The sequence below is a fragment of the Sus scrofa genome, chromosome 5 (assembly GCF_000003025.6).
Source record: "Sus scrofa isolate TJ Tabasco breed Duroc chromosome 5, Sscrofa11.1, whole genome shotgun sequence".
Classification (NCBI taxonomy): Eukaryota; Metazoa; Chordata; class Mammalia; order Artiodactyla; family Suidae; genus Sus; species Sus scrofa.
Genome location: NC_010447.5, coordinates 12,501,996 through 12,526,227, shown reverse-complemented (window position 1 = coordinate 12,526,227; position 24,232 = coordinate 12,501,996). Strand labels below are relative to the sequence as shown.

The 24,232-nt window shown below is 41.2% G+C and overlaps 1 protein-coding gene across 4 annotated transcripts; it reads left to right on the top strand.

The window, feature by feature from the left end:
• Nucleotides 22-20,582, top strand: FBXO7 (F-box protein 7). Of its 4 annotated transcripts, none has more exons than XM_005655517.3 (9): nucleotides 22-422; nucleotides 3,922-4,216; nucleotides 10,350-10,577; nucleotides 12,127-12,268; nucleotides 14,540-14,623; nucleotides 16,488-16,583; nucleotides 18,373-18,549; nucleotides 18,874-18,911; nucleotides 19,896-20,582. In XM_005655517.3, exons 1-9 carry the CDS (start codon nucleotides 301-303, stop codon nucleotides 20,283-20,285), a joined length of 1,572 nt encoding a protein of 523 aa, XP_005655574.2. In that variant the 5' UTR covers nucleotides 22-300; the 3' UTR covers nucleotides 20,286-20,582.

Genomic DNA, 24,232 nt, shown 5'->3' with positions numbered 1-24,232 from the left:
CGCGCCGAGTCATCGATCGCGAGTCCCAGAGTGGCTTGGCTGCGCGTAGGCCTCCAGCTGCCCCTAGCAGGGTGGGCTCCAGGGGGCGCCCTTGGGGGGCGGAGCGCTCATGTTCCCAACACAGGCCGGCAGGACGTCCGTCGCGGCAGGGCCTTCTCTCCGTTAAACCTCAGCAGCCCCATAGCGCCGGTGGTCGCCACTCTAGGGCCGCCGCCACTTGAGGCGGGAGCTGCCCGGCCCCGCCGTAGTCATCGTCGTCGCCGCCTCGGGGTCTGGCCCCTGAGTCCTCCTGGCGCCGCCATGAAGCTGCGGGTCCGGCTTCAGAAGCGGACCTGGCCGCTGGAGATGCCAGAAGCGGAGCCGACCCTGGGGCAGCTGCGCGCGCACCTGAGTCAGGCCCTGCTGCCCACCTGTGGGTACAGGTACGCGCCGCGGAGAGGCGGGGGTGCGCGGCAGGTCGGGGAGGAGCGCGGGGCGGTGCGGGTACGCCCCGGGCCGTCACGTGAGGCCGGGCGGGGAACGGGATGTTGCCGGGCCCGCGACCCTGCGACTGTGACGCGCGCCGACCGGAGGACCATCCGGCGCTCGGGCTGCAGCTCGCGGGGTCCCAGCTCCGGAGGTCATGGCTCGGCGTCCCGGGGGCCCCGATCCCCTCCAGGGTGAGCCTTCGCTTCTGTTTTTGCAGCAAACGTACACAGGGATAGGCTAGGACGACACATTCTCACGCCCTTTGAAATAGTTGGAAATTATGGATTTGGCTTGGGTTAAACCTTTCCAGCGATTTAAGTTCACATTTCCAGCTGTCGGAATATTTCAGTTTAAAAGTTTGGAAAGTACTAGAACAAGCAAGAAACCTTCCCTCTGTCCGAGGCCACCTGTGACTTTTACCGCTGCGGTGAGGCTGCAGTAGCTTTAAGACTCGGTTAAGTGTGTGTGTACCCGGCCCCGCAGTGAGCACTTTGACTTCTCTTTGCGAAGTTTTACAAAGTGCAGTGTATCTGTTTAAATAACATTATTTTCCTAGACAAGATATGTTTATTTTTTCCTCGCTGAAAACGAAGTAATTTACATTGTTACCCTTATGATGATCCTGGAGACCTTGCAGTTAGCGGGCAGTGACATTGAGAAATAATGGATCAAATTCTGTTATTTATGAGGCTGCAAATAGGGTTGCTTTGTTTCCGAAAGCGTATTCTGGGGACCATACCCTGGGAGTAGAGGGCCAAAAGTAGGGGTGGTTCTTTTCAAATACTGAGTTAGCGAATTTGGAATTTGAGTGTGCTGAGAAAAAATACAAAAGATGTTCTCTGGGGCCTTTTAGATGAATTCTTCAAAAGAAAACCTTTCTGTTAAATAAGTGGCTCCTTTCATAAGATTTTTGTAAATTTACTTTTTTTTTTTTAAGGAATTCAGTAAAATGAGGCCTTATTATAAACTTTTCACCCTTTCATTTTTCAAGTTAAGACAATATTATGTTCAAAGTCAGATTAAACAAATACAGAAAATGAGGGATTGACATCATTCCTTTTAAGCATTATATTAATTGACATGCCAGTTGTTTTTTGCTTGGTGTTAAACCTAAGAGTTTTGCATGTAGGCGTCATCACCCCATCATAAATTGTCAAAACCAACTTCTCTTTTTAAAGTATTCTCATGTATACGTATATATATTTTATTATTATTATTATTATTTTTAATTAGTTGGAACAATCTGGAAAGGATGTGAAACTCAGTATGATGCTTTGTTTACCCAAGAGCCCAAGTTAGTTTCTCTTTCAGGTCTGTTTTTACAGTTGAGGCTGCTTAACTGCAAGGAATGTAAGCTTCAGCTTGTGAAAGTAAATTCATTCTTCTGAAAGTATGTTCATTTTATAATAAATGGGCAGTTTAAAAGTGTGTCCTTATAACGTTATTACTTTCATTAAAGTGTCCTTGCTGAGCAAGTGGATCTGGGATTGCCATAAAAAAATTCTTAAAGGCCTGGAGTTTCTAGGATGGCATTTTCTGTGGAAGTTAACTTTTTTCTCCCACAGTTTCAGAAAACAGGTCCATTTTTAAACTATTCTGGAAAACCATATGTTACTTAGAAATAGCTCTTTTTTTCTAAAAACGAGGGAAGGTTGACATTTTATTAAGTAGACAATTCTTTACCTTTTTTACAAATAGATATTTGAACGAACATCGTACTGGATACCATTTTAAAAAAGAACCTTTTGCTGTGACAAGTGATCCATAAACACATAGTTCATTTGAGATATTTTTCTTTCTTTTTTTTGCTAAAAATGGGATGATGTTTTTCTGGGTAGTTGGCAGATTTTCAGTGTTTATCAAAACATTTGGAAACAGAGGCAAAGCTACTTATTTTCTCATAAGCAGTAGTAGTTTCTAAAACTGCAGTAATTTCTCTACCAAAGACACTTTAATTGGTAAGAAAAAATGTATTTACATGGAAAACAAAAACATAAATGAATTATTGGGAGCGCTTTTGAAAATGTAGTATTATAAGAATGAATAAACAGAACATGATTTTCCAAGGACTTCACCCTTTGTTAACCTGATGAATTCAGCATTGGTGTGTGTGAATATCTTATAAAATGATCTATAATGGTTTGTTAATTATTTCTCACCACCATGTGATGAAATGATGGTTAGTCTCTCAAATTCAGATAATCTGTACTGCAGAAAGGAGGGAGCTCATTGCTTCAGACTAGTTTGAGCTTTTAGCTTGTTCAGCCCTGGGTTTTTGGATTTGTTTTGTCTTCCATATAAAAGACATCATAATTGGTTCTCAGTGAGAAGGATGAGCTTATCAGTAGAAGGAGTGAATTGTATACTCAGTCATCTCTATGCTCTCATCTGACTTTTTGTGGTGATGAATATTCATTTAACATAGGACTGGTATTTTGGAATCAGCATAAGCTGATGGTCCTGGAAGGATACTGACTAGGGTAGCTCTGATTTCAGCCTCATCTTGATCTTTCCATCTAATGCTTAATGTTACAGCTATTCCACAAATACTTCTATCTGCCAAGTGCTGGAGATACAGCTTTGAACTAGACAGACAAGGTACCTGATCTCATGAAACTTAAATTCTAGTGGTAATGGTAGGGAAGAGAGATGATAAGCAAGTAAGTGTATTTTCAAATAGTGATGATAGAATAAAAATAAAGCACAAGAGTGGAATAGAGTGATGGAGGCTGGGTGGATGGCATTTCTGAAGAGGTGGCAGTTGGGTTGAGACCTGAATGATGAGCAGGAGTCAGTCATTTGAAGAACTGGAAGAGCAAATGCAGAGGCCCAAAGGTTGCCCTGAGGTTGATCTGTTTTTGCAGAATGGATAGAAAGCTCGTGTGAACAGAACGATGTGTAAGAGGATGGGTGAGGAGGGGAAGTGGGTCAGATGTTGCTTTGGAGACCACGTTAAGAATTCTATTCCAAGGTCACACAGAAGCCACTGGAGGATTCTCAGCAGAGGAATGATGTGATATAATTTATATTTTAAAAAGAATGTGTTTCACTGTTTCTCAATTGCTGTCAATCTTAAGATGTACATTCTGACGTCACAATCAATGAAAAAATGCTATCCACAAAGCTGTGACATGTCATTGATTTTAAAGAAGCATCCCCATTTCAAAGATGACAGTATAAAAAAGTGTATCTTAAAACTGACGAAAACATGGATTTAATGGTAGAGAATTACTGATCCTATCCCCCAGGCTAGAATCTATAACCTAGGCATTTGGTGATAGGAACAAATGACTTTGATAGTTTTCCAAGCTTTGGCATTCTTCTCATTTTTGTTTTGTTTTCATTAGTTCTGCTGGGGTCGTCGTACCGTGTACCTTATATATGTTCCAAATGTACTACTGAGGGTCATAGTAACAGGTAGCTCTTACCATCCTTATCCATCTTTCTTGGCAGTTCTGATGCCCGGTTTGCAATTACATTGAACAACAAGGATGCCCTCACTGGAGATGAAGAGACCTTGGCTTCATATGGGATTGTTTCTGGGGACTTGATATGTTTGATTCTTGAAGATGCCATTCCAGCACCTAACTTACCTTCATCCACAGATTCAGAGCATTCCTCACTCCAGAATAATGATCAACCCTCTTTGGCCGCCAGCTTCAGTCCATCCGGCATACAGGATGAACAACTGAGTGATTCATTCCAAGGACAGGCAGCCCAATCTGATGTCTGGAATGATGACAGCATGGTGGGTATTAATATTAAGACAAGAAATAGAGTAGTCGATGAATCATACTGATAGCTCAATTGAATTCTGTACCAGTCAGAATAATTATCATCAGTAGACTGCAGATTATATTTATAGAAAAGTAATTTATTTGTTTTATGCTCAATAATCATTTCTTAATGGCCAAAAAAAAAAAAATCCATTGTATGGAGTATGATCTATCAATTAAACATTCTACCCAATCCTAGATAATTTAGGAAATTTATTTTTATTTTAATTATTTTTATTGAAGTATAGTTGGTTTATAATATTAGTTTCAGGTGCACAATGTAACAATTCATTTTTTAAATAGATTATACTCCATTTAGAGTTATTACCAAATAATGGCTATATTTTCCTGTGCTGTACAATATATCCTTGTGGTTTATTTTGTATATAGTTGTTTGTATCTCAACCCCATACCCCTAAAGTGCCCCTCTTCCCACTAGTAACTGCTTGTCTGTTGCCTTTATCTGTGTGAGTCTGTTTCTGTTTGTCATATAGATCATTTGGTTTTTTTTTTTTAGATTCCGCATGTAAGTGATAACAGAGTTTTTGTTCCTCTCTCAGACTTATTTCTTTTTTTTTTTTGTCTTTTGTTGTTGTTGTTATTGTTGTTGTTGCTATTTCTTGGGCCGCTCCCGCGGCATATGGAGATTCCCAGGCTAGGGGTTGAATCGGAGCTGTAGCCACCGGCCTACGCCAGAGCCACAGCAACGCTGGATCCGAGCCGCGTCTGCAACCTACACCACAGCTCACGGCAACGCCGGATCGTTAACCCACTGAGCAAGGGCAGGGACCGAACCCGCAACCTCATGGTTCCTAGTCGGATTCCTTAACCACTGCGCCACGACGGGAACTCCAGACTTATTTCACTAAGCATAATATCCTCTAGGTCCATCTGTGTTGTTGCAAATGGCAGAAATTCATCTTTTTTATGGCTAAGTAATATATCAGAGTGTGTATGTATGGGTGTGTGTATTTAAAAATTATTAAGTTTTAAGAATTGTCACCTCAGAATCTAGATGCCTGTGTAAATTTGAAAATATGTGCACTGATGTTCTTATCTTCCCAAACCAGCTCCCTTCTCTGTCAGTGGTACTCCTGTTATCGTGGGCTTCAAACCTTGGGGTGATTTCTGATTCCTGAGATCCAGCCCCTAAACAAGCCCTTTCCATTCCAGGTTTCTAATGTGTGTTCTTCAGTCTGCTTTCTGGGTTCATCTTCTTAGTGCGCATTTTTGATTCTATTGTTTCCCTGCTCTTAGGTAACTCTGTGTCACAAATATGCCTGTGCTCCTGATTTTTGAACTGAAAAAGACCAGCGATCTCCCGTTCAACCCTCTCATGTTACAGAGGAGGAAAATGTTGTGTATCCCCCAGACCTAGTTTTTAGGCTTTCTGAATAGTTGCCTTGCAACCTTTCAGGGGCTGGTTCTGTTCTTGCCTCCAGTAAACTGTATCTCCAGTTAGACCAACCTCTCGCTCCTCATTTTCCTGCTAGCAGCCAGCACGTGGACTTGAACCTGCTCACACCCGCACATGCACACACAGCCTGGTGCTTCGCTCTCTGCTTTCGCTGTCCACCCAGCCTGGAGCCTACTCCCTTTCCCCCCACCTGCCTTCCTGTCCACATGTCTGCCCATCTTCCAAGGCCCTGCCAACTGCAGCCCAAGTGTTTTCAGTTTTTTTGTATTGATCATCTTTATTGCTTTGTAAACATCTCATTATTTGTTACCCTGCCGTTTGATTTCTTGTTTGGCACAAATGATCACTTTATTAATATTTTAATACCAATACATATGCCATCTTATAATTGTTTAACTTTGTTTTTCAGGCCTTAAATATAGGTATTCATTGTCCTGTCATGTCATTAAGTATAGACAGATATTAAAAATGCTTTTTAACTGATCGGTAAGTTATGAGAATCATCTATGTCTAGATTTTTAGTAATAGCATCCAGAGAAATTAAGTGTTAAAAAAGTTTTTATAAAGATCAGAAATTTCCCCAGAAATTATGATGTATCTCTGAGCTTCTGTCTCGTAGAAATAGTCTAGGGAATGAATGAGTATATTTAGCCAGACAGTTAAATTACATTTCTGAATCTTTTTTGCTGAGAGACTCATTCAGAGACTCTGGCAGAAGGACCCACTCCCCTTCACTTCTGTGCACTGTTAAAATCATCCATTAAGATGGAACTTTTCATGGTGTTTATGAGTTACTTTACTAGTTTCTTTTTGCAAAATTTCGAGACATTAGTGTTGCCTCAAGTTAGTAATTTCAGTTCTAAAAGCAGGTTGTTTTGTATTCTAAGACTCGTATAGGATGACCGTAAAAATCTTAGGGTGGAAACTGAGCTTGAAATCTCATAAATAATGCTTTAAGTACTTAAAATAGTATGCTCTCCTTGCTAATTAATGTAGAATGGAGCATTGGAAAAGAAAAATAGATGGGTAATGCCTGAGATAATAGGAAAATTTTGCTTTTGTCATTAAGTATAAATTGGTTTTCTTATTTCATCCGGGAATTCATCTAGTACCTGTTGAGTCTCTTTTTCCAGTTTTATTCCTTTTTCTTTTTTTAAGACTTGTATTTTTCCTAGTTTAGTTGGTTCGCAATGTTCTGTCCATTTCTGCTGTACGGCAAAGTGACTCTCCGAGTCTTTACTGAGGAACAGGGAGAGCATGGTGTCAGACGCTAATATTAGCTCGAAGTTGCATTCCAGTCCCTTGTCCCCTCTTTGGTGAATGACACACACCAAATGATCTGTTTAGAGGTGGGGCGAAACACTTTTTTCTCACTTCCACATGCATGAAGAATATGGTAAGTATTTATATCGTATCAGGATGGCTCAGACACGTCAGTGCTTCTCACAGAGTAGGAGTGAGGTTTGATAAGCGCACCAGAGGAGACTGATATCTTCCTCCCCTGTCATTATCAGTCTAGAGTAACCTTTTAAAATATTTTCCCCACATATATTCCCTCCCACATGACTGTCAGTAATGGAGTAAGTGACCAAATTTAGGCTTAAAAAGCAAAGAGCATATGTACAGGTATACGTTCTTCTTTTTTTTTTGCTTTTTTTAGGGCCGCATATGCATGTGCAGCATATGGAAGCTCTCAGGCTAGGGGTCTAACTGGAGTTGCTGCTGCGAGCCTACACCACAGCCACAGCAATGCCAGATCTGAGCTGGGTCTGTGACCACACCACAGCTCATGGCAATACCGGATCCTTAACCCTCTGAGCAAGTTCAGGGATCGAACCTGCATCCTCATGGATACTAGTCGGGTTTGTTAGCATTGAGCCACAACGGGAGGGAACTCCCCAGTATACCTCCCTTTACTGCACTAAGTTTTATTATGCTTTGTAGATATTGTTTTTTTTTTTTTAACAAATGGAAGCTTTCTGGCAGCAAATCTGTTGGTGCCATTTTTCCAGCAGCATTTGCTCACTTCTGTCTCTGTGTCACATTTTGGTAATTCTCAAAATAGTTCATACTTTTTTTTGTTATTATTATGCTTGTTATGATGACCTGTAATCAGAGATCTTTGATGTTACTCTTGCGAAAAGGTTACAACTTGCTCAAGGCTCACATGATGCTTAGCATTTTTTAGCAATAAAGTATGTTTTAAATTAAGGTATGTCCACTGTTTAAATATGATGCTATTGCACACTTAATAACTACAGTATAGTGTAAATATAACTACTGTATGCACCTGGAAACCAAAAAATTTATGTGACCTGCTTTATTGCCGCAGTATTTGCTTTATTGCTGTGGTCTGGAACCCAGTTTACAGTATCTCCAAGGTATGCTTGTAATTAATAATTTAAAATAGGTGTTAACAGAAAAGAAACTCAGGGACTTGGACAACAGACTTGTGGTTGCTAAGGGGGCGGGGGAAGGAGTGGGTTGGACTGGGAATCTGGGGTTAATAGACACAAACTATTGCCTTCGGAATGGATAAGCAATGAGATCCTGTTGTATAGCCCTGGGAACTATATCTAGTCACTTAGGATGGAGCATGATGGAGGATAATGTGAGAAAAAGAATGTATGTGTGTGTGACTGGGTCTCTTTGCTCTACAGTAGAAAATTGACAGAACACTGTAAACCAGCTATAATGGAAAAAATTAAGATCATTTAAAATAGATGTTAAGTGGTTTTAATAAGTAGTTTCTCCTTTGCTCAGAAATATGATGGAGCCTCATTTTTAGGTAGTGTGGGTTGTCACTGGCTTCTAGGTTTTAACAAGTGAATCGGGATCTTTTCCATAAGTCACCTGAGCTTAGATCCTCAGGGATTTTGGGAGAATAGCCTTTTGCTCCTTTACATTCTTCCACTGTTTCACTCATATTATGTAATTTTAATTTCCTCTGCTCCTTTTCTAATGGAAATATGAATTTTAAAAGAAGAAACATGTGCTTTGCATTAGGAGTTGAGCACATACCTCGGAAACAGTCTTTCTGAGCAAAATTAGCATAGGTAACTCAGTCTTACTGAAGCAGTATATTATGTCTAAAAACCCTGAACCGTGAGTCTGGAGATCTTGGTTCATTTCAAATTTTTATTAACTGGTTACCTTGATTATGTTATTTAATCCAAATAAAAATTACGGCATATGTAAAAAGGCGACATCTGTCTTGTGCCTGTTTTACGGAATTTTTGTGTGGTGCAAATTAGAAAACACTGAAGAAAATTGTAAGATATTATCTTTAGCATTTATTCAACAAGCATTTATTGAGTACCTACTGTGCCAGGTACTGTGCTGGTGTTAAAAAATGGGTGACATGTCGTCTGTCTAATAAGCTTGTGGTCAAGGTGAGGTATTGGTGTGTAATCAGAAAGTTGGAACGCAGTGTGATAAAGTGCAATAATCAAGGCCTGTGCAAGGCAGAGAGGGGCTCTGTATTACCTGAAGAGGTGGGGATGGGGGGAAGGGAGTGCAGAACGTGAATTTGATACAGAGTTAGGGATCCGGTGAAGAAGGGCTTTGTATGCTAAGGAGTTTAGGAGTTTGGCCTTTATTTTGTAGCACTGCATTTCTCAGCGTGTCCTCTATGAAAAGCTTGTCTCCTAAGATTATAAGTAAGTGTTATGGGGATGCTAAGTGTACAGGAAGGAAGATAGTGTTTCTTGGTTAAATGTTATGCACACTTTCTATTTTTACTGGACTTCTCAGAGCTTCATAATACCAACATGTATTTTGTGAATATACAGGGTGAGGTTAGGTGGCTGTGACACGTAGCATTTTCCAAACTTGTTTGATCATAGACCTCTGTTTTCCTAAGATCACTCGGGGTCACATTGCCCCAAGGCAGTGCTGTCTGCACTGGGGAAATACTGGCAAGCTTAGGCTGAGCCATAGGATGTAATTGGATTCTCAATGGTTGAAAACCCCTGGCAGCTGTGGGGGAAATGTATTGGAAGACAAGAAAGTGGAGTTAAGGGATACTTAAGAAGCTACTGCTGGAGGCTAGGAGAGAAAGTCTGAAATGCACTGGAGTAGGAAGGGGCAAATTGCAGGGATATTTAGGAGGTAGATTCCGAGGAGTTTTGAAGACTGATCAGAGGCGGGTGGGGTTTAGCAAGGTCATCGAGGAGGGAGTCTAGGATGATTTCCAGGTTTTTAGCCTGGTTTTCTGGTTACCAGGCAGAATTAATGGAGATGAGTTCAGGACGGAGGAGCAGATTCCTGGCTCATTTGTTTAGGGGGCTCGCTTGAAATGTGTACCATTTCAGAACCCACTGCCATGCTTTGGCTCTGAACACTAATCTCACTTTACTTAGGATACAAAATATTGGAGTTCCCGTCATGACTCAGCAGTTAACGAATCCAACTAGGAACCAGGAGGACGAGGGTTCGATCCCTGGCCTTGCTCAGTGGGTTAAGGATCTGGCGTTGCCAGGAGCTGTGGTGTAGATCGCAGATGTGGCTCAGATCCCGTGCTTCTGTGGCTGTGGGTAGGCCGGCAGGTCTAGCTCTGATTCGACCCCTAGCCTGGGAACCTCCATATACCGCCTGCGGGTGTGGCCCTAAAAAAGACTATATATATATATGTGGAAAAAAAATGAAAGTCTATTTAATGAATTCATTGTTTTTGTTATCCTTTTCAGTCAGGGCCTAGTCAAAATTCTGAAGCCGAGCCGGATCAAGATGTTGTGGATATGGAAGAGGGCACAGGTTTCTATCCCTCAGAACCAATGCTCTGTAGCGAATCGGTGGAAGGGCAAGTGCCGCATTCATTAGAGACCCTGTACCAGTCAGCTGACTGTTCCAGCCCCAGCGATGCTCTGATAGTGTCGATACATCTGCTCATGTTGGAGTCGGGTTACATGCCTCAGGTAAGACTATAAGCAGAAAACAAGCATCCTGTTAGGGTTTAGGTTTCCTATTAGCAAAGGGGTGGTGTTCTAGATTTCTCTATTAAATGTGTCTGGGTATTAATGTAAAGTGCCACACAAAACGATGGGCATTCAGTAGGCAGTCAGTAAATGCGCCCTTCCCTCTTTTCCTTCTTTTTTCCTCTTTCATTTCCTCGTCAGCTTTTAATTAGTATTATAGAATTGATGACAATTATGATTTAAAAAACCCCAAAAGATGATATGTAATCATATGTAGATAAAATATGGTCAGTGCATGTGGATTGGGCAGGACTAGATAGGTGCTGACTGGGTTATTTTTCGTTAGTGGCTCTATGAATTGCCAGTAACGGAACAGGATTCAGTTAGGAAGAGGGATGTTTTTCTTTTCCTGGAGTTGCTTATAGTCATTCATTCATTCCTTATGCATTTGGTAAGTATCTACCAATGTCAGGTGCAGTGCTTTGTTTCTGCTGTCAGGTTGCTTACAGTCTAAGAGCAGGAAAGACAAGTATACAAACCATTTTACTGTATTGGCTAAATTGTAGCAGAAACATCTACGTATATAGGATGCCAGAGATTCACAGAGGAGGGTGGAGCCTGGGATACCGTGTGAGCACATTCCACCTAATAGCTGTGCTGCTGGCCTGTGGGCTTGGTGATCAGTAGCAGGGACATGGACTAACTCACTGACCATTGAACATGCACTCCATGCCGTGCCCTGAGCCAGGAAGCAGAACATAAAGATATCAGGACAGTGCTTGTCCTCAAGGAATCCCCAAGTGGGAGACAGAAACAAATAAAAAGCAAACAACATTGTATTATAACTAACAGTAGAAGTATCTAACAATAGAAGTATGATTGGAATGTTAGAGGGTGAAAAAGAGTGGGAATGATAGAAACCAGGCTTTGTTTTGAAAAAGGCTTCACAAAGGGAATGGTATTTGTGCTGGGGTCTTGAGTGATGATCTCTCTGGCTTTGCTAGGCAGACAAGCAAGACTTTGTCAGGAGGAATCAGTCTATCTCGATGTTATTTTATGTTATGTCATATTATGCTTTATGTTATTTTTTTCTAGGGCTGCACCTGAGGCTTATGGAGGTTCCCAGGCTAGGGGTCAAATTGGAGCTGCAGCTGCCGGCATACACCACAGCCACAGCAACGTTGGATACAAGCTGCGTCTGCGACCTACACCACAGCACATGGCAACACTGGATCCTTAACCCACGAGCAAAGCCAGGGATCAAACCCAAGTCCTCATAGATACCAGTCGGGTTTGTTAACCGCTGAGCCACGACGGGAACTCCTCTGATGTTACTTTATCTATTTGAACAAGAATTTTGATGGTGGATAATGTAATATTTTTTCTCTCAAGGTATTATTAGTAGAAGTATTAAGGTTTGATAGATTTTTGATTAAAGGGACTGTATGGAATGCTTGTTTGTCGACGAGTTAGGGGCCTCTTGGATTTTTAATCTTTTCAGCAGTACTATGTTCTTCATTATTTGTTTCCCTTTCATGTCATTCCCCAGGGGACTGAAGCCAGAGCCGTGTCCATGCCCGAGAACTGGAGGTCAGGGGGCGTGTATAAGCTGCAGTACACGCATCCTCTCTGTGAGGGCGGCTCTGCTGCTCTCACCTGTGTGCCTTTGGGAAACCTCATCGTCATAAACGGTAATCGGATGCCTCGTCCTGGTCGTTAGTTTATGAATCCTCACGTGTTTCTCTCCAAACATTTTATAGCCACTTTGGGAATTGGCTGTCGTGATAGGAGGCTTCCTCAGCTTTGCTTAATCCTGAGACCACTGATAACATGGGCCTGAAAGGCTAAAGAATATGGGCTGATGGTTATGCCAGCAGTCCTCACTCTTGGGGCAGCGATACGTTTTTGCTGTCTTAACTTTGCAATTTTTTGCTCCAGGAGGGAGTTGTGATAACAGGAGTGAGATGAGTCTAGTACCTATGAACTCTCTGAAGAATGCTTTTTCTTTATGCCTGTGGATGGCTTTTTTATTTTTGTTTTTCTAAGCAAGGTCTTGAACTGAGAGATAGTGAGAGGTGAGACTGAGCCGGGGTCACTTTTTATCCAGTTTGGATCTCTGAGTGCATAGAAGTACCGCTGAGGGTTTTGAGGCCTCAGTATGTGTGTGTTTTATCCCCTGACCTCCCCTCGCCACCCACCAAGGTCACTCTGAATAGAATTTCTTTTTCTGGTTCTCTCTCACACTAGGAAATTTTGCTGGATAGCAATACATTCCATTTTTGTGTTTCATTTTAGCTCAGATGCCTCCCAGAGACCTATACCAGCTCCCAAGGGTCTGCAGAATAATTTCATAATCACACATCCTGGAGATCCATTTTAGTGACTCAACTCTTTTGTTGTATTTTGACTTTTGAGGTTTACCCTTTAGAGAGTATGGTATGATAGGAATGACTGCATTTTTATTTTTCATTACCTCTCATCTTTTGTACAGCAGGGACAGTTGCTTCGCTGTGCCTCAGCTCAGTGGTTTTCAACATGTTCTGCAGGTACTAGCTTCTGCTGAGATGGAAGCAAGGAGGAGGCTTAGCCAAGCCCCTGTCATTTCTTAAACTTGGAGCAGTAACATGTCTGTCTGTCTTGTTTAGTGAGGTCCCTTGTAAAATCTTGTTTAAAAAATGTTTTTTTCTGCCAAAGTTTATTTGAAAGCCACTGACTTCCATTGATTTGATCTTTGAAATGTAGTTCTAAGGTCCCCTTTTATATAAATTCTTCTATTTCTTTTTAATCACTAGATTCTTTGAAAAAAAATTTTTTTTTGGCTGCCCCAGTGGCACGTGAAAGTTTCCCGGCCAGGGGTGGAGCCTGCACCATAGCTGTAACCAGAGCCACAGCAGTGACAACGCTGGATCCCTAAACCCACTGAGCCATGAAGGAGCTCTGACATGTTACTGAAAAATCTCAGATTTTCAGCTCTAACATCTTTGGTGGTATTCCACATTTGTTAGGACATGACATCTTGATGGCACAACGATCTTCGAAGTCTCTTCAGCAACTCGTCACCGTTAGCAGACGGGACGTTTAGTTGGGCAGTCTTTTCCCCAGAGGCTCAGCAGGATCTAATCATGCTGCTCATCACTTACCACTTGCAGGGTTGCAGTTATCAGTTAGTGAATGTGATTTCTGCCTGTGTTTCATAAAAACATTTTAACAACACATGTCTATTAACCTGTATTTACTAGTTTTAAGATGCTTAACATAGAGAAGACCTGCTAAATGTCTTGGTTTCTGATTTTTGTTCTTTCACTAATTCTTGGCAACTCAGCTCCTTGTGGACTTGCATGGCAGACAGCCATTCCAGAACCATTCCAGGCGTGGTTCTTTGAAAAGGAGCAGTGTGTCCTGAAATCTTTGCTTCACCTGAGACATCCTGCTCGGTGCACACGTGCACCAGCCCGTCACTGGCTCTTTCCTGGAATGATACGAAGTGCGCCTTTGTATATAGGATTAAAAAATGAACTCTCTGGTGATATCAAGAATATTGGTCCTCTGGGTCTAGAGAGGGATGCTACTGTGAAAACCAGCAGGATTCCTTTAATAAACAGGGGAAGACTCATTGCCAAGGAAGGGTTAAATAAAAAATAGATGGAGTTTTTAGTGACCGCGTTAGACATAATGACTGAATTGTGTTTAACTGTCTCCTGTTACCCTTGCTGCATATGTTCAGTTACTAATAAGGTGCTGTTGGTGATACTTGGTGATACCGTAGTGGTGTTTTTGAGTGATTTTACTTAATGTGACGTAGGTTTGCACTTTGCCGTGAGGGAAGGAAATAAGCATAGAGAAGTGCTTTTGGGTCATGTGTCCTTCGTATACCGGGGCAAGGACATGCGGGTCCATACTAAAAAGTGAAGGCAATTAATGAACTGACAAAACTTTCCCATCTTTCTTTTGCTTATTTACAGCTACCCTAAAACTCAACAGTGAGATTAGAAGTGTGAAAAGACTGCAGCTGCTGCCAGAATCTTTTATTTGCAAAGAGGAATCAGGTAGTATAACCATGACTTAACTTTTGGAATGAAGCTTTGAGAGGCTCACTTGAAAAAACAAAACAAAACAAAACAAAATAGGGCAGTAGTGTTCCAAAGACCCAAAATTTCTGAATGAGATTAAAGCAGATTCAAAACAGTGTTGCCAAGTTTTAGTTTCTTTCCCTTTTTTCTTAGGGTCTTGGATGCTGAAGTATATTTATACTTCCATATGGAATGATACTAATATTTAATACAGCACACACCCCTGATGTTTCATAATTTCAGAATTAATCTTTGAGGATATTCTAGCATTGTATTTAACCAGTACGAAGAAGATCTGTGTTTTGTGGAAACCGTATAATGCAACTTCATTATTGGAGATTATTAAAGGAAAAATTGCGCCCACAATGTTTGCTTACTTTATATAAATTTGGTTGCTATTTGATGCAGACAGAAACTTTGCCAAAATTTTGCATTCTAGGCATGGTTATGCCTACATTGGAGAAAGTGAATAGATGCAAAGAAGTCAGGCTTGCTTTTTTGAGTTAATACTGAGGTGTGAGAGTTGAAGGAGAAGAGATGGGGTGGAGAGGAATGAACATCTCTTAAGTACTTGTCTTCTGCTGGATATATGCCATTACTGATGTATTTTCCACTCTATCCTCACAGAAAACTTAGGCAGGTTTTACAGTCCAGATGGGGAGTTGCATGACGGCGTGGGGGGCTGGCTTTAAGGAAGGCTGCCTAGATCTAGATCGTTGCTTTGAAGGTCCAGAGACTTATTTTTGTTAGTTCCGGGGGAGATAAGGCCCTGAGAGACTTACATAAACTAAAACTGATAGGAAAAGGAGACATCGGAATACATATTTATAATGGTCTCTGAACATTTAATGTCCTACTACCAGTGTTTCTTAACTGTTTTTTCAATTACCAAGCCCATAAGGAGACTTCATGCATATTTTTCCTCCCAAATGATTCTCACCCATGAAATGTTCATTCCGTAGAGGAACTGTATATTTATTTGTTACTGTGGTCCTTTGGAGGGTTGGAAACCAGTGTAATAGCTGGGATTTTTGCCCTATTGGGAGTAGTACTATTTCTGTTGAGAAAACATGGACTGATAAATCCATGAAGATGGTCTTACCAGTAAGACCAGAAGAGCCTGAAATTCCTTGCTACAATGCCATATATTTATTTCTATAGTGGGGGGGGGGACCTGGCTGTGGGGAGTAGAAGTACTCTACATACTATAGCAATAGAGGTTATTCTCATTTTGTAGATCAGGAAAAAGGTCTAGAGGAGATTAAGTTACTTCAAGGTCAAAGAGCTAGTAAATGGTAGAATTTAGGATTGGAGTAGATTTGACTCCTGAGCCTGTGTTTTAAAATCAGCTTTTATAGGAATGTAGCTCAGATTATCTGGTTGCTGTTAAATAAGGTAAAAGGAAGTGAAAAAGGAGGAAGAAAGTTAATACTGTTAGATTACAAGTTTATATTAAATATTTTCAATGTGTACTTTTTATGTTGGGTAAGAATGTGTTGCTTATTTGACAAGTCATTTTAATCAGCTTTTACTGTCTTACAGTGTAGTATCTGGTATGTATTGGGTACTGTTATTTATCCTTTTGTTTATGAGTTCCTCTTTACTTTTATAATAGGTCCATGAAGGAAAAATTTTTGTTTAAAGATGATTCAGTGTTCAGAGTCACCCACTGCCTACTTCTTCTTCTGCTAGAGACTTTAGTTCATTTATGTTGATATAGGAATTATTTATGCAGACTGACTTACCGCTTTGATTTGGTTTGGCAGAAGTAGAGGACATCGTTTCAGGTTTTTCCACTTGATTTTGTGTTTTGATTTTTCATTTTAAGAAAATGTTTTAGGGGAAAATGTAGCCAAGATATACAAAGATCTTCAGAAGCTCTCTCGCCTCTTCAAAGACCAGCTGGTGTATCCTCTTCTAGCCTTTACCCGACAAGGTGAGTGGTGATAAATCATCACAGGTTGAATGGCTGGAAAGAACAGTAAGTTCACGTGTATTTAAGGATGACATGTGACTCTTCCCTCTTTTTGCCTCCTAGTGAAATTCTGCTCTTTTAAGACTAAGCTTAAATGTTAATTCCTTAATTGCTATTCACTTCCTCTTTTTAGCTCCACTGCATTTTGTACCTATCTTTATTGTCGCCCTTTTCCCAGTGTATCATAATTGTTGATATTTCTTTCCACCTAAGGTTATGAATACCTTGATAGTAGGGAATATCTTATTCACCCTTGTATTCTCATGGCCTGGCACAGGGTCTCACCCAAAATAGGTGTTCAATAAATACATAAATAAATAATGATAGCCTGTAAATTGGGTCTACTTTTTATAAAAAACTATTTATTGGACTCTATGCTAGGTACTTTGGATATTTCACATGCATTCTTATTTAATGCTCATCGATTTGAAGTAGATTTTCTTCTCATTTTATAGATGATGAAACTGTAATTCAATAAGGTTTATAATTCATTCAAAGACCTTGCATTAGCTTTCTCTTATTCATGTTGTAGTAAAAATACATTAAAATCTCAGTGGCTTAAAGCACACATTTACTTCTCAGTCATGTACCTGTTGTGTGGGGGTAGCTTTAGCTGAAGGAGCAGTGAGTACTTATCTAGCCCTTGCTCTTCTTGGGACAGAGAAAAGGGGACCAGTGGCCTAACCACGTGTTGATTCTTAAAACTTTTGTTCAGAAAGATATGCCACTTCCACTTATATTTCATTGGAAAAAGCAAGTCAGGATGGCCCAACATGGCAGTAGTGGGAAGGGCAAGTGCAGTTATAGGGTAGGAAGTGATAGGGTGGAGTCATAATCTACCACAGTCTTTTAGCTGGTAAATAAGGTCTGGTTTATATGGATAGATGTGTGGCCTTTATCTGCTATCTGTATGTAGAAAAATAATGTCTTAGGTCTCAAGGTGCATGGTGCCAAACTATTATCACCATAGTTTTCTTCTTTTTTGGTGGTGAGGGAAAAGAATAGTGTGAATTAAAAAACCCCTATTGGAGAAGAATATTCCATATATTCAGAGGAGTCAATAATAAACAAATTTTATTTGACTATGGAATATATTATTCTTTTCCTTTCTTGGTTTGCTTCTGAATTTATCTACCTCCACCCTCCCACCTCCCCTGGCCTTTATTTTTCCAGCCTGCTAGACATCAGATAATAGTAATTTAACTATTATTATGCTTATTATGTGCCAAACATTATTCTAAGCACTCTCTATGCATTTATACATTTAATTTTCAACTCAGTGAAGTAGGTAATATTATGAACCCATTTTATAGATAAGAAAATTGAATTAGAGTTTAAATAACTTGTCCAAGGCACACAGCTGATGAGTGGTAGCATTAGGAACCAGATATAGAAGCCAGTGAATTATCCATTTTCTGTAGTTGAAAAGAGAATTTTTTGTTGCATTGATGACTGCTTGAAACAAGAGAGGCCATTGGCTAGTATTTAGAAATCGTCATAGTTATTTATTTGATCTATATTAAAAATAACTTGTCTCTCTACTAAAACATAAAGGAAACAAGGATCTTGGCGTTAGTACTAGTAATATAGTCAACCTGGGGATAAGAGTTTGTTATAGATGACATATGCTTGGATAATTGACTACCACTTAGTTTATCATCTCTCTAGAAAGTTGGCACAGTTGGTTGACTATGTGGGAAAAACTGGACGTTCTTCACTTGGTGATATCTATTCTTTATTTTCCTTTTAGCACTGAACCTGCCAGATGTGTTTGGGTTGGTGGTCCTCCCATTGGAGCTGAAACTACGGATCTTCCGCCTTTTGGATGTTCGTTCTGTGCTGTCTTTGTCTGCAGTTTGTCGCGACCTCTATATTGCTTCAAATGACCAACTTCTGTGGAGGTGTTTATATCTACGGGATTTTCGAGGTGATTGCCACGATGACATGTTAACAAGAAAAGGATTCTTTCTTACTGAGGTCTTAGTTACTCAGCTTGCAGAAGTTTTAAGTTGTAGGCTTTTTTTTTTTAAGAGTAGGAAATATCATAACATAGCATTATTATAAAGAGATTCTGAGCTTCACATACCTTTTTCTATGTCCTGAAAACTCTCCCCATTCATTTCTGTGTTCTCTGCAATATAAACAGCCCATTAGACCAAGTTAGACTGTTTCTGAATAGAGTAGAAAATAGGCTTGATGCTGGAAGAATGAAGCATTTTTAAATCTTTATTTTTTTGTTCTTACTTTGTAGATGGTACTGTCAGAGGTCGAGACACAGATTGGAAAGAAGTAGGTATTTTTAAATATCAAGACTAATGTTAATAGCACAGAAACAACTAGTGAATGAAAACATTAAGGGCATACTTTCCGCTTTTATAATGATGTAATATAATCTGTTTTAATTAAATGTATTGCTAATTTTCAGGAAATGAAAATGTTTTCAGCTTTTATCTTAGATTCAGTCCTTATTTCTTGTAATTACACAGCAAAAAAAAATCTTAACACTGATTATTTTCACCTTAATATAAAATAGTCTCCCTTCTTCCTCTTTTGCAAAAATACTGAGTTGTTTTTATGCTGGAGGAGTCTTCAGCTGTTCAGCTAGTTTGAATGGTACATTATGGAAGAGAATAAGTTACATTGTTTTATTTGCAGATGCCTACCATAAAAGACATTGATAGGAAGAGAAACTTGGGGTGAAGGACTCCCGAGAGTAAAATTCAATGAAAGTCCTCAAATGTACAGAATACATAGTAGGAATACATTCCATCCTCTAAAATAGTCATCTTTTTTTTTGTTACTTAAATAGAGGTCTATTAGGGACATAATTTAGCTGAGACAGTAAACTTAAGTGCTGACCACCCCACTCACCTGCCAGTACCTTAACTTTTTCTATTTTGTGGCATGATATTTTCAACAGATGTTTAAATTTTCCGCTTTGAGAAAAGGCTAACTTAATTGCCTGTGGGTGTGAGAGTTCTGGATTGCAGTCTTGAGAGTGCATGTCACTCAGCCCTCCTTGGGGTATATTGTTACTCCAGACTGGCACTGCTGCTCAGTTGCAGTGCGGTTAAAGAATAGAGTTCATTTGGCATTGTGTGCACAACTGCTCCCTTGTTCATGCAGACAGAAACCAGTAAAAGGTCTCTCTGGACACTGGTTTCTTTGCCTTGAGCATGTGGGAAAAGGAAAGGATAGCTCTATATGAAAGTTCTATAAAGGAGCTCTTGAGAGACATCCTGCTCACCCTGTCTTGTGCTTGTTTTTCTACAGCTGTACAAGAAGAGGCACAAACAAAGAAAAGAAGCTCAGAGAGGGCGGCATGTGATGTTCCTGCCGTCGTCACCCCACCCCATTCCATTCTACCCCAACCCCTTGCACCCCAGGCCTTTTCCTCCCAGTTCTCTCCTTCCTCCAGGAATTATTGGTGGTGAATACGATGAGAGAATAACCCTTCCCTATGTTGGGGACCCAATCAATTCACTCATCCCGGGGCCTGGAGAGACACCCAGCCAGTTCCCTCCACTCCGACCACGTTTTGATCCAATCGGCCCTCTTCCAGGACCTAATCCCATCTTGCCAGGGCGAGGTGGCCCCAATGACAGATTCCCCTTAAGGCCCAGCAGGGGTCGGCCCACTGACAGCCGGCTACCTTTCATGTGACTGATTTTAAGTTCACTCTGGAGCTTAGTTGGTTTTGTTTTTTAAAAAACTATAGATGTCATCTTGTTGGGGTGCTACCTCTAGTGTTTTCTGGTTGTGGTGGTGAGAAATGCCCTCACAGAGCCTTTTGTAGATACATTTAAAGCTCCAGGGCTGGTGCGGCCCCAAGGTTACTGCATGACGGGGTTGGCCTTGGGAGTAGTGGGTTACTGACCTCCCCTCTCAGTTACCCTCCAGAATGAAAGTTGGTCACTGATAATGTTCTACAAGAGAATAAAAAAAATTAAGTGTAAATTACCCGGCAGTCTTGACTGTTATTATAGAAAGATAAGCGATAAGTATTCAGAACAGCTTTACAACATGACCTGGACATTTCAAAGGATCCGAGAATCTGTTCACCGTCGTCAGATTGTTGCAGCTTATTTTTATTTCTACTGGCACCCTTTCTTCACATTTGCAGAAGGCTGATTCATAAAGGAACAAAAGCTGAGCTGGTTGGCTTGAACTGGACCTGGGGTGAGTGCTCTAGACACCCACCAGCTCAGTCCACCCCACCCTCCCTGCTCTGCAGCCGTTCCTCAGGCTCCATGCTGATGCCTATGGGCTCTGAAGCAGCGCTGCGTGACCACCACTGGGTCGTTGGGGACTCTTGTTTCTGGCTTCTTCTGGAGTTCTGGTTTCTTTTTCCTTGTGTTTTGAATACTTGATGCCTAATTTGTAATCTAAGTAGATGACATACTTTAACAACAAAGTCGCACTGCTTTGAGTGCCGCTCAGGTACTTGTTCTGTAAAGAAAGCCTTTTATTTGAAGAACATTTGCTTTTAAGACTTAAAATACACAGAATTCAAGTTTTATTTTTTCTACAACAAGAAAGAGCCCAAACACAAATGTCTTAGCCTACAAACAACTATAGAAACATGCTACAGTGACAAATTAAAGTCTGAATCACAACACAGGAATAAAATCCTAATGTTTACAGAAAATATTTAGGAATATTGCCAATGTCTTCCTGCTTTTTTAAAAAACCTATTTTGCATATAAGGAAATGGCTTGGGATGTTATGTGCTGCAAGGATATTTTAGAGTCCTACATACACATGGGTTTTGCTACACATGTTTTTTTTTTTTTTTTCTGTCACAGTGAAGAAAATTCAATCAATGAAACAATTTTCCAGAGGCCTTGTCATCTTTAGTAGCTTAAGGTATAGGTAAAGGTTTGGGGCTGTTGACATTTTTTTTTTCCCATGGTATTTTAGCATATCTGAGCTATAGGACACCAGAGGCCGTATGGCTTTAATTGTGTCTGGGTTGAAGGAATCACCCTGAAACTTTGATGGGCTCCAAACATCCTGGTTCTCCAGTACACGTCTTTGTGGCCTTGCGATTTAGGTTGCACTGTGTGGGGGAGAGTGTGCAGTGGGAATGGAAGGGCATAGTGATGAGCAGAAGCACCATGTTTTGTAAAACAGTTCTCAATGCAGTCGTGTCGCAGGGTCCTTGAGAGGTTTGTGAGGCATGCTGATGTCCTGCAGGACTCACCTTGGACTTACTGGCCTACGTGACAGATCTCTCCATATATTAGCCGTGTGTCACACACCTAAAATTGGCCGTCCTCTCACAATAGTTTATTCTGAGTTCGTAAAACCACCGTCAAAACCTTTCTTCTTGACTAGCTTAATTTATAGTTAGGAGCTTGTCAAATCTACATTCTTCTCGTTCAACGGAGACGGCTGAGCTTTATGTGCTGCTGGTGTGCAATGAGAATGAAGTCAATTCAGTGTGAGTCAGTTCAATGCGAGGCTTTCTGACATCACCGTTGTGAAGGAAGATAGGTGAGAGGGCTGCGCTGACCAGTTTAGGGAGTTGCGGCTCCACATCGCTGGCCTGTAGTCTTAAAGACCTTCTCTGTTGCCTTGTTTTCCCTCTTAGTTATTTTTATTAACAGAAGCTTGCCTCCCCCCGCCCCTCCCCCATAAATGAAAACTATGGTTTGGCATGGCTGGAAATCAAATCATGGGAGATCCTCTCCAATATAAGATTTTATGATTTTCTATGTATAAACGGTTGAATTTTGTCCTCTCTCACGCTCTCCAATTCCTGAGACCACTGCTTAGCTTAGTATCTCTGTAATTCCTACACTTCCCCTTTGCTCCCTATACTTAGGGCCCTGAGCCAAGGCTTGTCTTTCTGCTGCTGAATTACAGAGCCTCAGGGAGGAGCCAGGCAGGCCCCGTTCTCTGCTGTGCTGTGAGCACAGTTATTATTCCTTCAATATAGGCTCTTGATGACTCTAGAAGATATGGAGAGGATAAGATTATTGAGAAGTACTAGTTAGGTCACACAGCACAAGACGGTTGGTTTTTGTTTGTTTTTGTTTTTTTTTTTTTTTGCTTTTTAGGGCCACACCTGCAGCAAATGTAAGTTCCCAGGCTAGGGGCTGAATATGAGCTGTAGCGGCCAGCCTACACCACAGCCATAGCAACGTAGGATGAGAGTTGCATCGGCAGCCTACACCACTGCTTGCAGCAGCACCAGATCCTTAACCCACTGAGCGAGGTCAGGGATCGCGCTCTCATCTTCATGGGTACTAGTCAGGTTCTTAACCTGCCTGGCCACAGTGAGAACCTCCAAAAGGTTTAATCTTAACTAATTTAAATGTCTCTTAAGGCTCCCCAGTAGGTTTTGTACTTAAGTTTTCTACTATTCCATAGCAAAGCAGGTAAAATGTTAATTGAGAGACAAGGAAATGCTAACTTGCTTCTGCTCTAGACCCAGCAAAGGACCACAGAGTGCAGATACTTAAAATATGAGAGTTTGGAAACCGAAATTACAAGTGGGAAGACCAGTCCGAATAGAAATAATGAAAAGTATTTACGATTTTCAAGATTCTTTCTCTCTCTCTGACACACACAATTTTAGAAAGAATGTTTAGTTTCAGATTGGCTCTCCAAAGAAATGACACATTAATTAAAAAAAATTTGTTTTTCTTTGGGGCTTGCCAGTCGAGAGTGTTCTGAACAATTTAAAAGTCTTATCTATCATGGCTGCACATTTTGTCTGTGGACACACAAGGGAGCCTCTGTGCCCTTTATACACTGTGTTTGGTAACGGACGGTTCTGGCTTGCCTGTCACCCAACCTTCCAGTTTGGTTCCAACCAAACCAAAAGGGCCACCTTCTATTAGAGTCTAAATACTAGACTGAAACTGGATTTAATGAGTGACTGCCTTGGAGTTGGGGGCAGCTGTCGACACTTGGTGTAGTTAACCAGCCAGCGTGCTCTCTAAGATAAAGAAAACCAGGCGACACACGAGTAGATGCTCTTAGGCCCCGAGCTGTTCATCCGGCATAATTAAATTACTGCTTGTGTCTGCGAGGCTGACTAAACTCACTACACTGGGACTGGAACCTGTGTCCTTTCACCAACTCTAAACACATAAAACCAAAGGAGCCACCAACCTGTTTTATGAAGCTGGATGAAGCAGGAGAGCTGGCGGGGGGCGGAGGGGGGGTGGTTCTGAAAGGACACGGGGTGCCTGCAGGGTGACTCCAGCTAGGCTCTGCTGTCTGGAGAGCTCTGCGGTGGTCTGCTGTGTAGTGTATGGGCTGGATGGGACCCCTGGGTCCCGAGTCTTAGCTGGACAAGCTTTGCTATTGTCCTGGTCTGCTGGCCATCCCTCCTGATTGATGCTGACAACGCACTGCGCCCCTTTTGCTCCCAGCCTGTCAACACGCCTCTGTGGGGGCCCCACTCATGGGGGCCCTCTGCTTGCTCACGGTCCTCTGCTTGCTGATGGGGGAGGTCTCATGGCCCTCTGCTTGCTCCCATAGGTAAAAAAAGGCCATAGATGTCCTTCAGCCTATCTCATTTTATTCATTTCTCGGTTGGTTTGATTCTGTTCCTGGGCAAGTGACTTCCTCACATTGATACTCTTAGAAAACCAGCC

Excerpts from the sequence above, each read along its gene's own strand:
- FBXO7 (XM_005655517.3), top strand. The coding sequence starts at position 301 with ATGAAGCTGCGGGTCCGGCTTCAGAAGCGGACCTGGCCGCTGGAGATG. Across the intron at positions 4,217-10,349 it reads TCTGGAATGATGACAGCATG|TCAGGGCCTAGTCAAAATTC; the intron begins GTGGGTATTAAT and ends TATCCTTTTCAG. Across the intron at positions 12,269-14,539 it reads AAACCTCATCGTCATAAACG|CTACCCTAAAACTCAACAGT; the intron begins GTAATCGGATGC and ends GCTTATTTACAG.